This window comes from Pituophis catenifer, unplaced genomic scaffold, assembly GCF_029215685.1.
Source record: "Pituophis catenifer annectens isolate HBS135680 unplaced genomic scaffold, rPitCat1.0.hap2 SCAF_6, whole genome shotgun sequence".
NCBI classification, from domain to species: domain Eukaryota; kingdom Metazoa; phylum Chordata; class Lepidosauria; order Squamata; family Colubridae; genus Pituophis; species Pituophis catenifer.
The window spans coordinates 68,173,139-68,186,732 of NW_027256886.1; the positions used below are offsets into that span (position 1 = coordinate 68,173,139).

The following is a 13,594-nucleotide window of genomic DNA, read 5'->3' on the forward strand; positions in this document are numbered from 1 at the left end:
CATTTTTAAAACCAGTATTGCTGGGAAAAAAGTCTACTTATGTATATGTTGTTTTACAAAGAAAGCTTCAAGTTCATAAGTGCACTCAGATACTCTTCATTCCCAGGATCAATGTCCAAGGCTTCTTCATAGGCTTTCAACGCTTGTTGCTTTTTTCCATTGAGCTGATGAATAAATCCAAGGATGGCGAAATTCTCAGCCTCGGCTTCACCATACCTGATTTTCTTGTCCATCAATTTCTTTAATATACCCTTGCATTTCTCTCTCTCTGAAGACTCAAAGTTAATCTTCAGAACTGCAAAGTATTGTTTGATGGCTTTTGATTGTGACCTTCTGTAAAAATTTTGAAAACACCCATAATTAAAATGGGCTTGTTGCTTCTCCAAGGGAGTTAGGTTGCTCATGGTAAAGAGCTTCTGGTATATTTCATCCGCTTTCTGTAGCCTTCCTTGTTCTGCATACATCTTCGCAAGGTCAATATTAGCAAAGAAAAACTTGGGTTTACGCTCCACCACTTTTTCGAAATAAGAAACGCAAAGTCTGATCAATTCCTCCATTTTATCCTTGTCACATCGGCTTTCATTTTTCATCACATAATACTGTGCCCTATAGCAAAGGCCAATCTGATGGTACAAGAATCCAGCATTTGGGGTCAAGCTTAATGCTTTCTTCAAATGTTGCAATGATGTCTCTATGTCTCCTTTCTTCCTGTAAAATTTGGCAGCGTACCTTAATACATATGGAACGTCAGGATGTTTTCCAAGCACTTCCTTAATGTATTTTTCTCCTTCCTCCACTCTGTTTGTTTCCTGTAACTTTAATGCAAGGAGAGGAAGAACAAAAACATCATCAGGATTCAGTTTTGCTGCAAGGCTCAAAGGTTCCAGGGATGACTTTTTCCCTGAAGGGTTTTCTTCATAATGATCTTCCAAGCGGTATACCGTGATTGCATAGCCCGAGTTAAATTCTGGATTTTTGGGTTCTTTTTCCAGGGCTTTTTCAAAGCTCTCCTTGGCCTTTTCATAATTCCAGGCTCCAAATTTGAGGAGCGCCCAACCCTTATCACAGTCAATCTGTGGGAGCTCCACCTTATAAGGAGACTCACTTCCAAGTTGCTTGCAGGTGTTTTCTACCTTCTCCACGTAGGCTTGGGATTCAGTAAGATTGCCCATGTGGTAGTGCACCCAGGCATAGTTGCCCCAGGTGACCAGGCTTCCCTTTTCAACATCCTCAGGGTATTCTATGGGCACAGCCTCTTCAGCTTTCTGCAGGTTTTCCAGGGCTTCGTCCTTCTTGTCGTTCAGGAATTTCACATAGGCAAGAAGGTTGTAATTTCGAACTTTGGATTTGTTGGTTAAGAACTGGATCTGCTCAGCAATTCTTTCCTCCAATTCATCAGGAGCAATATCCTTTTTCTGCAACTCCCATGTAAAATGGCATTCAAGTTTTTGGAGAATCTCCTTTAAACCTTCTTGGGAGAGGAGACTGCAGGACAAAAGGAAAGAGAATGAAAGACATGTACACTTTGTGGACAAAGAAATTCAATTCATAGTTTTATACTACTTTTTTTCCTACCTTTTATTGAAATCATTAATGATAATTAGGCTATGTATTTAGATTATATTCCTTTGTTATATTTTCCCATTGTAACCTCAGCACTGCCTGCATATTAAGCTTTATGCCTGCCAAAAATGTATTAAAACCTCTATGACTGTGGTATGATCAGTGTTTAGGAATTGGTTGCAAAATAAGAAGGAACTAGAGAAAGGTTCATTAAAGTATGGCCCAGAACCTCTTGAGGTCCCTCAAGACCTTCTAAGGAGTCCATGAAATCAAAATTATTTATCAAATATTGAAGATATTTGCCAAAATGTAAATCAATATTATTCTTCTCATTTTTTAAAATTTTTGCCCCATTTTAGGACTTTTCTCATCACATTTGTTAAGCGAATCATGGCAGTTCTTAAATTAGAAACATGGTTGTTAAGTGAATCTGGTTTCACCACTGACTTTGCTTGTCAGAAGATCACAAAAGGGGATCGCAAGACCATGGGACACTGCAACCGTCATAAATATGAGTCACATCCGAATGTAAATCCCGTGACCACGGGGATGCTGTGATGGTCGTAAGTGTGAAAAATGGTCATAACTCACTTAACTGTTGTAAGTTAAGGACTACCTGTAGTTTAACAAGAAAAGTGATTACACAACACACTGAACAAGGGAGCCCAGTATGTATGTTGTGTGAACCTTGTCTACTTCTTTTAAGTTCTACTTCTCATATACAGGTAGAAAACTGCTTTATTAATAAATCATGATTCAGTTAAATATGGGTAATAATCAGAGGTGGGTTTCAGCAGGTTCTGACCAGTTCTGGAGAACCGGTAGCGGAAATTTTGAGTCATTTGGAGAACCGGTAAATACCACCTCTGCCTGGCCCCCATCTATTCTCTGCCTCCCGAGTCCCAGCTGATCGGGAGGAAATGGGCATTTTGCAGTATCCTTCCCCTGCCACGCCCACCAAGACATGCCATGCCCACAAGCCACACCCACAGAACTGGTAGTAAAAAAAATTGAAACCCACCACTGGTAATGATGACATGCAAATACAGATTTTCTTCCTCCCCAAAGCAAAGGTAGCTGTGATAGCCCTCAATAAATCAGGTAGTCCTCAACGTATGACAATTGGGGCATGAATTTCCATCTGCCGTCATAAGTGGAGATGCCATGTGATTGGACCCAATTTTACAACAAGTTGTAAAGTGAATCATGAAGGTCATTAAGCAATTTTTGTTTCCTCAATGGGCTTTTTTGCTGGAAATTAATAAAAAATATTGCGATCAGGGTGCATTTGAGGAGGTGAGGAGCGTGGCAGGCAGCAGGTGAGTGGATGCCCGCTAACAGGTGCTGCTGCCACGATGGATCTGAAATGACAGGTGCTCTTAAAACATGAGGACTCATTCTTGCTGGTAGTCAGAATCTTTAATATTGCAGAGCTTGGATTCATTTGAAGACAATTAGCACCCACCCCTCCTAGAAGAATTAAATATTCTAGGAAATATTAAGAAGGCAGAATATTATATTTCCCTGGATGAGAAAAGGAGAAACAGGTTTTTAAAGACAAAGAACAGCTCCCTGCCCCCAGCAGATATTTGATGCACATTAAGACTCGGCCAGCCTATCTACAAGACAATTAGACCTTCAGCTCCAGCCTGATGGGATTAAGACATGACCCTCAGGACATAATAGGATTAGCCCTCTACCCATCTAGCAGCAGTGCTCACCAACTTTTTCTAGATAGGTTTTTATTTCAAAAGCATTTTATTAAAATAAATTTGATAAAAATATAAAAAAATCCGATTTAATTTTTTAAAAATCTGATTTTTTTGATTTAAAAAAACCCATCAATTTTTATCTACCCTGATTGTGATCACTCCACTGTAAAATATTGCAACTGGTAGTAAATGTCAGCTAGTTGCTAAACTCCCAAATTGTGACCAAGTGTGTGTGTGTGTGTGTGTGTGTGTGTGTGTGTGTGTGTGTGTGATATTTCTGACAGTCATAAGTGGGACTAAAGGGCATTACTTTTTCCAAGGCTGTTATAGCTTTGAGCCCTTGTTAAATGAATTATAAATTAAGAACTACCTGAAGAGTATTATCATTTAATCTATTTAGAGGTCTAGTATAAAGAAAAACACCATTTTCCCAACAACTGTTCAAATCTCCCTCCCTATGCTCACAGAAGCTATCATTTATATTAGAAATGATAAATTGTGCATGAAAACTATTTAGTAATTGGCTCTGAGACCTAATGATACCGATTAAATTGGATTCATTGCAGTTGATTTATACTCTGGATAACTGCTTTAAGTTCTTTTATGATATTATACATTTATAAAACAAACTGTGTATTTTTTTAAGAAAACACGATGAAAAAGAGCTTTTAAACACTAAACACTTTATAAGAAAAATAATTGAGAAGGATAATATAATGTTACTTCTTGTTCACTTACCTCATATTGCCAGATTAGAAGTTTTTTAAAGAGAGCTTGCTTCTCTGAAAATAATGGGTTTCTCTTTCCGATGATCAGATCTGAAATATTGCATTGCTTTGTTGCTACTCGCTTTTAAAAGGAAAGGAATAGAGTTTCGTTTCCTGTTCCTAGAAGAGGAAACTGCAAGTTGCTGTATTAGCCCACCCAGATGTAGAATCAGTTTCTATTTCTTCTGATCTTGCTTGTGTTGTTCCGGTACAGTGACGATAGAAGATTCAGCATTCTAGAAGATTCTTTTCTGTAAAGAAATTCTGTATTTGATTTGTTGTTAAACAGCAATGCTAAAGGTATGATGAGTGGAATTTTCTTGTTCTTGAAAGATGTGATATAGTAACATTTAGTTGGTGCAAAAATGTTAGAAAGAAATACAGAATACCAAGAGAGAAATATAAAAAAGTCACCAAAAAGACAATAAATATTGAAAAAGAGTAAGAGATGATGGATAGAGATAAAATATTTGGTAATATGGTGATTGTATTAAAAACTAATAGAAAACAGTAGAAAGTATAAATTGGGAAAATAGCACACATATGGATATGTAGGGAAACAATAATATAGAATATAAAATACTGATATACTAAAATACTGATATCCTTAAAACCATCCCTACTAAATATGTACCTCTTTCACAGCATGATGGAAAGCATTCCATCGTTTAAATAAAAAGAGTGAAATGTAGGGAAACAATAATATAGAATATAAAATACTGATATACTAGATTTAGTAAAAGCTTGTTATTCTGTAATCATTAGGTTCCTGTAACATATATATTGTGCTTTTGTATCACATATATTATTCCTTTCTATTTGTATCTCCTGTTACAAACATATTGTCATTAGGCCTCTGAAATGTATCTGGTATTTGTCAAACGTATGTCCCTGCCATTTGACCTGCTCATATCAATCTCTTTCTGTGCCACCTAAAAACATGGTACGTATCTGTTGGAACTCCAGCCATCAACAAAGGGGTAATTTACATCTCAATCCTAATTTATGTCTGATCTGGATAAGATCTGGTCTTCAGGAGCCAGGGGCTAAGTGGCCAATTAAGTAAACAAAGATAAGACTAATTGGAAGTTTAGATTCCTTTGCAGGGCAACAAAGAATACACAAACATAAATTAAGGGGCCAGAATTGGGGATCTAACTGATGCTTTAAAGGTATAAAACGTGGTTACATCTTCTCTGAAGATGTGAACCCTCCCATATACATATCTCTTTGTATGTGTTTGGAATGGTTTTACCCAGCCTTTTGTCTTTGATCAAAGATTAAATGTTGATTCTTATTCAAGCCTTCATTTAAGTCTTTCTTTTTGGTTCACTTAGAGCTTAAGCGTATAGCCGGACCTTATATTTCTGGCGCCCAACGCACGTGGGGCTTGAAGGCAAAGTTTTCCTTCAAGGTTGCCACGTTTGGCCCCCCATACAGCCAACCCCCTTGTGGTTTGGCGGCCTTCACCAACGGTGGACGGAAGAAACCGGCGAGGACCAGAGACGACGTCAAGAGCGCTCCCGGCAAGTTTAAACCGGTGACTTCGACCTGGTCGGCCGTCGGCAGATTCTGTTTCCAGCCGGACCTGAACACCCTAATTGAGGCTTGAACTGGGTATTGGGGAAGATTGTCCTCTGCTAGGTGAGTAGAGATTTTTTCTTTTGGGTGGGGAGGGGAGTGTTGCTTTGTGAGTGTGTGAATGAGACGAGGGAAATTCCTCAGAGGAATCCCTTATGCCACCAGGCTCGAAATTTTGGGCTTGGACAATCTAGAACTGCGCCGCCTGCGTGTTGGGGGTGTCTGTGGTGGCCTGAGCCCTCTTCCAGCGAAAACAGGCTCTCAAGCTCCGTGATGGCCTCCTGCAACCCTCTCCTAGCAAGCTCTGTTTTCGCTGACAGAGGCACCGTGAGTTGGTCCTTCATTATTTCCAGGGCAGCCCCACGAGCCAGATCTAAGCACCCTGCAGGTGTTGAGTTTGACACCCGTGCTCTAGGATGAGACGTGTATGTGAAGAAAAAAAACCCTACAACTATTCTCAATGGTGTCCATGTATGGCTGGGCAAAATGGTGGGCGCAGCATTGTGATGTAGATCCCAGTCTTTTGAAGATCTGCTGGTCCTGAGCAGAGATGGGATTGCATTGCTGTAGAACCTCTAGTCACAACCATAATTTGTTCCGAGTTGGTTGAGACCTGAACCTAATTTTGGAAATTTGGTGCTTACAAAAAAAATGGGGTGGAAGGGGAAATCGGACGTGAAAAAAAAAATTGTGAATTTTTTGGTCGGACCCTGATTTGGTCGTGGTCAGAAGCGTTTGTGACCAGAGGTTCTGCTCAGGGGTGGAATGCTCCTGGTTTGAACCAGATCGCCTGATTCGGTAGCGATGGCGGTGGGTGGTTTGGAGAACTGGTAGCAACAATCCCCCCCCATGCCCAGCTGAGCCGCGCAATCATCAGAGGCTTTTTTTTTACTTTAAAAGCAACACCAGCTGCCTGCAATTATTGCAAGTTCAAATCTCACCAGGCTCAAGGTTGCCTCAGCCTTCCATCCTTTCGAGGTAGGTAAAATGAGGACCCGGATTGTGGGGGCAATAAGCTGACTTTGTATAAAAAGAACACCGCTTAGGCGGGGCCAAAAGCCCTACTAAGCAGGTATATACAAAAAGTATGAAGGCTATTGCTTAACGCATTGTAAGCTGCCCTGAGTCTCTGGAGAAGGGCGGCATATAAATCGAACCAATAAATAAATAAATAAATTTGTTCTTCGGCCGAAAAAATGCTTTTAAAGGTAAAAAAAATAGCCTCTGATGATAACGCAGCTCAATTGGGATCGTCAGAGCCTTTTAAAAACGTTTTTTTACAACCTCTTCGGTCGAAGAGGTTCTAGAGAAAATGCCTTTAAAAGTTAAAAAAAAAAAGTTGGCCACACCCACCCAGTCACATTACCCCCCCACACCAAGCCACGCCCACAGAACTGGTAGTAGCAAATTTTATATTTCACCACTGGTTCTACTGTATATCCTTTCAAATAGGGACTCCATCACAATGTCTGTCCACCATCTTGCAAGTTTTGACCTCACCTCTTGCACAGCTTCCGCTGACCATTTTCATAGATTTGATGGGGCAATAGTCTCATTAAAACTACAAATCCCAGCATTCCTTACCATGGTACCTTAGGTTTAATTGCTCTCTTATAAAACACAAACAGGAGTTTTAACCAGTTTGTTCAATCCGCATAATATCAGTGTGATGTGTAATTCTGCTTATTTTGGCAGAGTTTCAGAGCCTTGGCACAAATGTTAGCTTAATTTCTTCTTCTTCTTCTTCTTTTTTTTTTTGAAAAAGATGTACTGTACAGCTGGCCTGGTTAGAACCTTAAAAAGGTTATGAAGGTTGAGCTGGAAAAAATATGAAGAAATATGAAACGCTTCTCTTCTCTTCTCTTCTCAAAAGTGTAGATATATCTAAGATGTACAGAACTACTTTGAATCTGTGTTGGAAATGTGGAAAACAGAAAAAATGAAAGGTCATTTTACCATGAATGGCGACCTTATGAAAGGACAAAAAAAAAAAATGCAAATACGTAACAGAATAATAGAGTTGGAATGGACCTTGGAGATAGGAACATTCTGCCCCCTAGTGTTGAATGCATGGAAAATCAAGCTTTTGATTGATTGATAAGCAGAACGACATCCGTTTTGGGATGTGACTTGCTCATTTGTAAGTTGATACGATGAAATATGTATTTTTGTAAGCATGATAATTTTTATATGTATAATATATGTGTATTTAAAATATTTAAAGTTTTAGTTCCAAACGCATTTTCTCAGAACAGATGTATAGGACAAGTGCAGGAAAAGCTCTCGTGGCCCTCAGAATCCCCTCCAAACTTCCAGTGTAGTGGTAAAAATAAGAGAGAGGATTCCAGTATATATTCTCAAATATATTACATAACTGAAAAGAAAAATCCCCAAATGGGGGGAAATTTGCCCTGTCCATGTTTATAGGTGCCCATACTCACTTTACATCATCGTTGTATCTACTATAATCTCTAATGAACAAACCCCCCCCCCCATGTTTCTTCAATGATCCTTCTGTTAAATAAATAAGGAACTGAATAATATGTAAACTTGGAAAAGTACATGGAGAGAGTTCTGGTAAAATCAGGCCGTTCAACATGAAGCCAGCTGAAAATATACTGGATGAAACATTTTGAAACATGCCAACATTCGAATGTTTGCCATTATAACACACACTAGTTATTTATTAGGTTGTACAATACAGTAAAAGAATAAAGTATAAAGAACCAAAATATAAAGAAGAATATGGAACCATAACTTACTTACTTACTTTTTTTTTATTGAAAAAGTTTTACAAAAACCAATTTTTCCCCATTTCCCCCCCCATCCCTCCCTAACCCCCATAACCCTCCCCTCTTCCCATGACTTCCCCAAGGTGAAATCCGTCCACATTATATTATATCATACTTTACCACCCCTCTATTCTCCCCCCTGTGCACTATACATTTCTACATAACAATATGCTATTTTAGCCCCTATATACTATATAACTTACTTACTTACTTTCTCTTTCTTTCTTTCTTTCTTTCTTTCTTTCTTTCTTTCTTTCTTTCTTTCTTTCTTTCTTTCTTTCTTTCTTTCTCTCTCTCTCTCTCTTTCCTTCCTTCCTTCCTTTCTTTCCTTCCTTCCTTCCTTCTTTCTTTCTCTCTCTCTCTCTCTCTTTCTTTTTCTTTCTTTTTTCTTTTTCTTTCTCTCTCTCTTTCTCTCTTTTCTGTGTCTTTCGAGAAGATCATTACTGCATTTTGGTCAGCTTTGCCATTTCTGCAGGTTCTCTCAATTTTATAATCCAATTTTCTATAGGGAGCAGGGGCATTTGATTATTTTATCTTTGTTCATACATTAATCAGATATTTTTTTTCCTAGTTCAATGTACATAAAACCCAATAGAAAGAATGCTATTTCCAGTATAATATTAGTTCACAATAACTTTTGCATCATTATATGTATTTGCGCCCAAAATTTCCTTGCTTTGTTACAACTCCACCGTGCATGATTAGGAGGTCCCTTGTTCCTTTTCACATCCCCAACTCTGGTTTGATATTCCTTTATCCATTTTTGACACTTGGCTGATACTTTATATTATTGATACATCAATTTTCATCACCACATTACAAAAAAGATGTTGAGACTTCAGAAAGAGTGCAGAAAAGAACAACAAAAGTATTTTGGGGGCTAAAACATATGATGAACAGTTGAGGAACCGGGTATGTTTAGTCTAACAAAGAGAAGGACGAGTGGTGATATGATAGCAGTACTCCAATATTTGAGAGGCTGTCACAAAGAAGAGGAAGGCAACCTATTCTCCAAGGAACCTGAAGTCAAGACAATCTTATCAAAGAGAGACCCTACCTAGAATGGGAAGGCTTGTTTTCAGAAGTTATGGGTGCTAGAACACTGGGGTTTTTAAAGAAGAGATTGGGCAACCATTTGTCCAGAATGGTGTACAGTTTCCTCCAGAAGGTTGGACTAGAAGACCTCCAAGGTCACATCCAACTCTGTTTGTTCTGTTCTACTCTACTCTACTCTACTCTACTCTACTCTACTCTACTCTACTCTACTCTACTCTACTCTACTCTACTCTATCCTTAATCTATGCTATCCTATTCTATATTCTGCCAAATGGAGAAAGCAGACTGGCAGCATATTTCCATGCATTTTTAAAACCAGTATTCCTGGAAAAATTCCCACTTTGGCATGTATTGTTTTATAAAGATAACCTCAACTTCCTAATTTTATTGAAATATCCTTCATTCACAGGATCAAGGTCAAAGGCTTTTTCATAGGCTTTCATTGCTTGTTCCTTGTCCCCATTGAGCTGATGAATAAATCCAAGGATGGCGAAATTCTCAGCATCGGCTTCACCATGCCTGATTTTCTTGTCCATCAATTTCTTCAATATACACTTGCATTTGTCTCTCTCTATAGAGTCATTTTCAATCTTCAGCGCTGCAAAGTAGTGTTTGATGGCTTCTGATTGCAACCTTCTGTCAGATTCTTGAAAACGCCCATAATTAAAATGGGCCTGTTGCTTCTCCAAGGAAGTTAGGTTCCTCATGGTAAAGAGCTTCTGGTATATTTCATCAGCTTTCTGTAGCTCTCCTTGTTCTGCATACCTCTTTGCAAGGTCAATATTAGCATAGAAAAACTCGGGTTTATTCTCCACTGCTTTTTCAAAATGAAAAATGCATAATCTGGTCAATTCGTCCATTTTATCATTGACTTGGCACTTGTCATATCGGCTTTCATTTTTCATCACTAAATACTGTGCCCTATAGCAAAGGCCAATCTGATGGTGCAAGAATGCAGAGTTTGGGGTCAAGCTCAAAGCTTTCTCCAAATGTTGCAATGATGTCTCTACATCTCCTTTCTTCCTGTAAAATTTGGCAGCGTACCTTAATACATAAGGAATGCCTGGATGCTTTCGAAGGGCTTCTTTAATCCACTTTTCTCCTTCTTCTTTTTTGTCTGATTCTTGAAGCTTTATTGCAAGTAGAGGAAGAACAAAAACATCTTCAGGATTCAGTTTTAATGCGCGCTTCAAAACTTCCAGAGATGACTCTTTCCGTGAAGGGTTTTTGGCAAAATGATCTTCCAAGTGGTATACCGTGATTGCATAGCCCGAGTTAAATTCTGGGTTTTCGGGTTCTTTTTCCAGAGCTTTTTCAAAGCTCTCCTTGGCCTTTTCATAATTCCTGGCTCCAAATTTGAGGAACGTCCAACCCTTATCACAGTCGATCTGTGGGAGCTCCACCTTATAAGGAGACTCACTTCCAAGTTGCTTGCAGGTGTTTTCTGCCTTCTCCACGTAGGCTTGGGATTCAGTAAGATTGCCCATGTGGTAATGCACCCAGGCATAGTTGCCCCAGGTAACCAGGCTTCCCTTTTCAACATCCTCAGGGTATTCTATGGGCACAGCCTCTTCAGCTTTCTGCAGGTTTTCCAGGGCTTCGTCCTTCTTGTTGTTCAGGAATTTCACATAGGCAAGAAGGTTGTAATTTCGAACTTTGGATTTATTGATTAAGAACCGGATCTCCTCAGCAATTCTTTCCTCCAATTCATCAGGATTAATATGCTTTTTCTGCAACTCCCATGTAAAATGGCATTCAAGTTTTTGGAGAATCTCCTTTAAACCTTCCTGGGAGAGGAGACTGCAGGACAAAAGGAAAGAGAACGAAAGAGATGTACAGTTTGTGGACAAAGAAATTCAATTCATAGTTTTATACTACTTTTTTACTACCTTTTATTGAATGTATAGAAATCAATTAGTGATAATTAGGCTATGTATCTAGATTGTATTCCTTTGTTATATTTTCCCACTGTACCCTCAGGACTGCCTGTATATTAAGCTTTAGGAATTAAGTTTATGAATTGTTTGCAAAATAAGAATGAACTAGAGAAATGTTTATTAAAGTATGGTCCCAGGACCTCTTGAGGTCCCTCAAAACCTTCTAAGGAGTCCATAAAATCAAAATTATTTATCAAATATTGAAGATATTTGCCAAAATGTAAAGCAATATTGTTGAGTTGGGCGATTGAGGAGGCAGAAGCAAGGTAGTGACAACAGCTGTTTAATGTAGAGTGAGACTTCAGCAAAAGTTACAGGCAAACAGCCCTCCTTATATACCCGGCCAGCTGGGCAGCTGACCAATCACAAGTTACCTATTGTTGTTTAAATCTCCCGCCAAAACTATATACATAACACCCTTCCTCTCCCAGAAGGCACTTAGTCTATAGATTGGCATACAAAATCGCACAGGTGACCAGGGCGACTCTGGGCCCTAGTTGACCTGCACAGTTCAGTCTGAGGTGTGGCATCGAACCGGTCGGAGGGACCTTTTGTTTCTCCCGGCTCTGCCAGTGGAACCTCCTGGATTTCGTCGGGGGCGTTGGAGTCTCCGGCTGGGAGTGGCATCTCGCTGAGGCGGCGCTGGATCCCTGAGTCCCCAGCTAAGTCTTCTGACCTTCTCGGGCTTGATTTAGCTGTTGTAGGAAAACTTTGGTAGTCAGGGCCTGGTATTTCTGCGTACATTTCTGGCTGTCCGGCCACCCTCTTCCTAAGTTGATCGATATGCCTATGCCAGATCCTTCCATCTCCCACGTCCACCGTGTATGATTTGGGCCCCTTTTTCTCAGAGATCACCCCGGCCACCCATAGGGGCCCCTCTGAGTAATTCCTAGAGAACACCAGTGTTCCTATCTGAAACCCGCGTAACTTCTGGTCAGCCCCTCTAAACCTATCCGGGGAGTAGTTAGGGTGCAATCGGTCCAAGGTACACCTGAGCTTTCTACCCATGAGGAGTTCGGCTGGACTGTGCCCCATGGCAGCCCACCAAGGGGTGGCATGTTGGACTGCTAAGAATTTGTCTATTCGGGCTTGCCAGTTTCCCGCATCCAGCCGTGCCAGTGCCTCTTTGGCTGTTCTTACAAATCTCTCAGCCAATCCATTACTGGCCAGATGGAATGGGGCCAAGAGTGTGTGCCGGATGCCTAATTCTGCCAAGTACCCCTCGAACTGGGTGACTGTGAATTGGGGCCCGTTATCCAACACTAGGGTGTCGGAGAGCCCATGGGTGGCAAAGAGTTTGCGGAGTGCCTTTATGGCTGCTTTGGCAGTCAATTCAATTTTATTTATTGATTAGCCCTTTGGGCCATATCAAGTGCAGAATTACAAAGACAAATCATTACAAAGGTTTGGTAAAACAAATTAAGTAAGATTGGAATAACTCGCAATTAAAATACAATTAGAATAAAATACGATCTAAAATAAAATCGGGATAAAATACAATAATTTAAAGTACCATTTAAATATAATTAAATTTATATTATAATGTCGCCCCTGTATCTACTCAATCAGTGTTAACTGCTATTAAAATTACATTGTTAGATCAAGTGATCATTCTTACAATCTACCGCATTTTGCTGCACCAACTTTGTCCTCCTTCCCATCAACTTTACCACAAATTTAGCAATCCATTTTACCAACTGCAAGTTGGAACCTAACAAACAATATCGCAAAAAGTGCTCTTTAGACTTAGGGGTGCTGGTATAAAAGATCCTGCCCAGTTGATGTTCCCTCAGGTCTGAATATAGGGGGCAATCAAAAATTACGTGGGACGTTGTTTCGACTTCCCCCGTCCCCCATAGACAGACCCTTTCCCTTACAGGAATACCCTTATATCTACCCCAGAGCATATTTGTTCCAAGTTGGTCCAACCTCAATTTTGTAAAGAATCTTCTCAGGACGGGAAACAAAGGCACAGCTAAATATTTTTCTATTTTGAAAATTTGTTTATTGGCTGATAACCAGGGGCAAACTTTTACTGCTGTCACCTGTGCAATATCCGATTGGGCACTTATGTCCTTAAATCTCTGTGCAATCCAATTTCGGATCTGCCTATAGTCGTACTGCTGCCAATTTAAAGGGATACCAGAGCTAGATACCTGCTTCAGAACTCTTGATAACCAGTTATT

General features: G+C 39.8%; 2 protein-coding genes across 2 annotated transcripts; both read right to left on the minus strand.

Annotated features, from left to right (window-relative positions):
• LOC139318299 (interferon-induced protein with tetratricopeptide repeats 5-like) lies at positions 1-4,070 on the minus strand. Its single transcript, XM_070945692.1, has 2 exons — positions 4,014-4,070; positions 1-1,485 (listed from the first exon to the last, which is right to left on the minus strand). Exons 1-2 carry the CDS (start codon positions 4,016-4,018, stop codon positions 54-56), a joined length of 1,437 nt encoding a protein of 478 aa, XP_070801793.1. The 5' UTR covers positions 4,019-4,070; the 3' UTR covers positions 1-53.
• A 5,757-nt stretch (positions 4,071-9,827) lies between these two features.
• On the minus strand, positions 9,828-12,443 carry LOC139318714 (interferon-induced protein with tetratricopeptide repeats 5-like). Its single transcript, XM_070946296.1, has 2 exons — positions 11,911-12,443; positions 9,828-11,271 (listed from the first exon to the last, which is right to left on the minus strand). The coding sequence occupies exons 1-2, from the start codon at positions 12,441-12,443 to the stop codon at positions 9,828-9,830; spliced, it is 1,977 nt and encodes a 658-aa protein (XP_070802397.1).
• Positions 12,444-13,594: the final 1,151 nt, after the last annotated feature.

Bases quoted from the DNA above. Each gene is read 5' to 3' on its own strand.
- LOC139318714 (XM_070946296.1), bottom strand. From the start codon at position 12,443: ATGGGGCACAGTCCAGCCGAACTCCTCATGGGTAGAAAGCTCAGGTGT. The intron at 11,272-11,910 runs GTCAACTAGGGC...TTTGTCCTGCAG, and splicing joins CCTCAGACTGAACTGTGCAG to TCTCCTCTCCCAGGAAGGTT.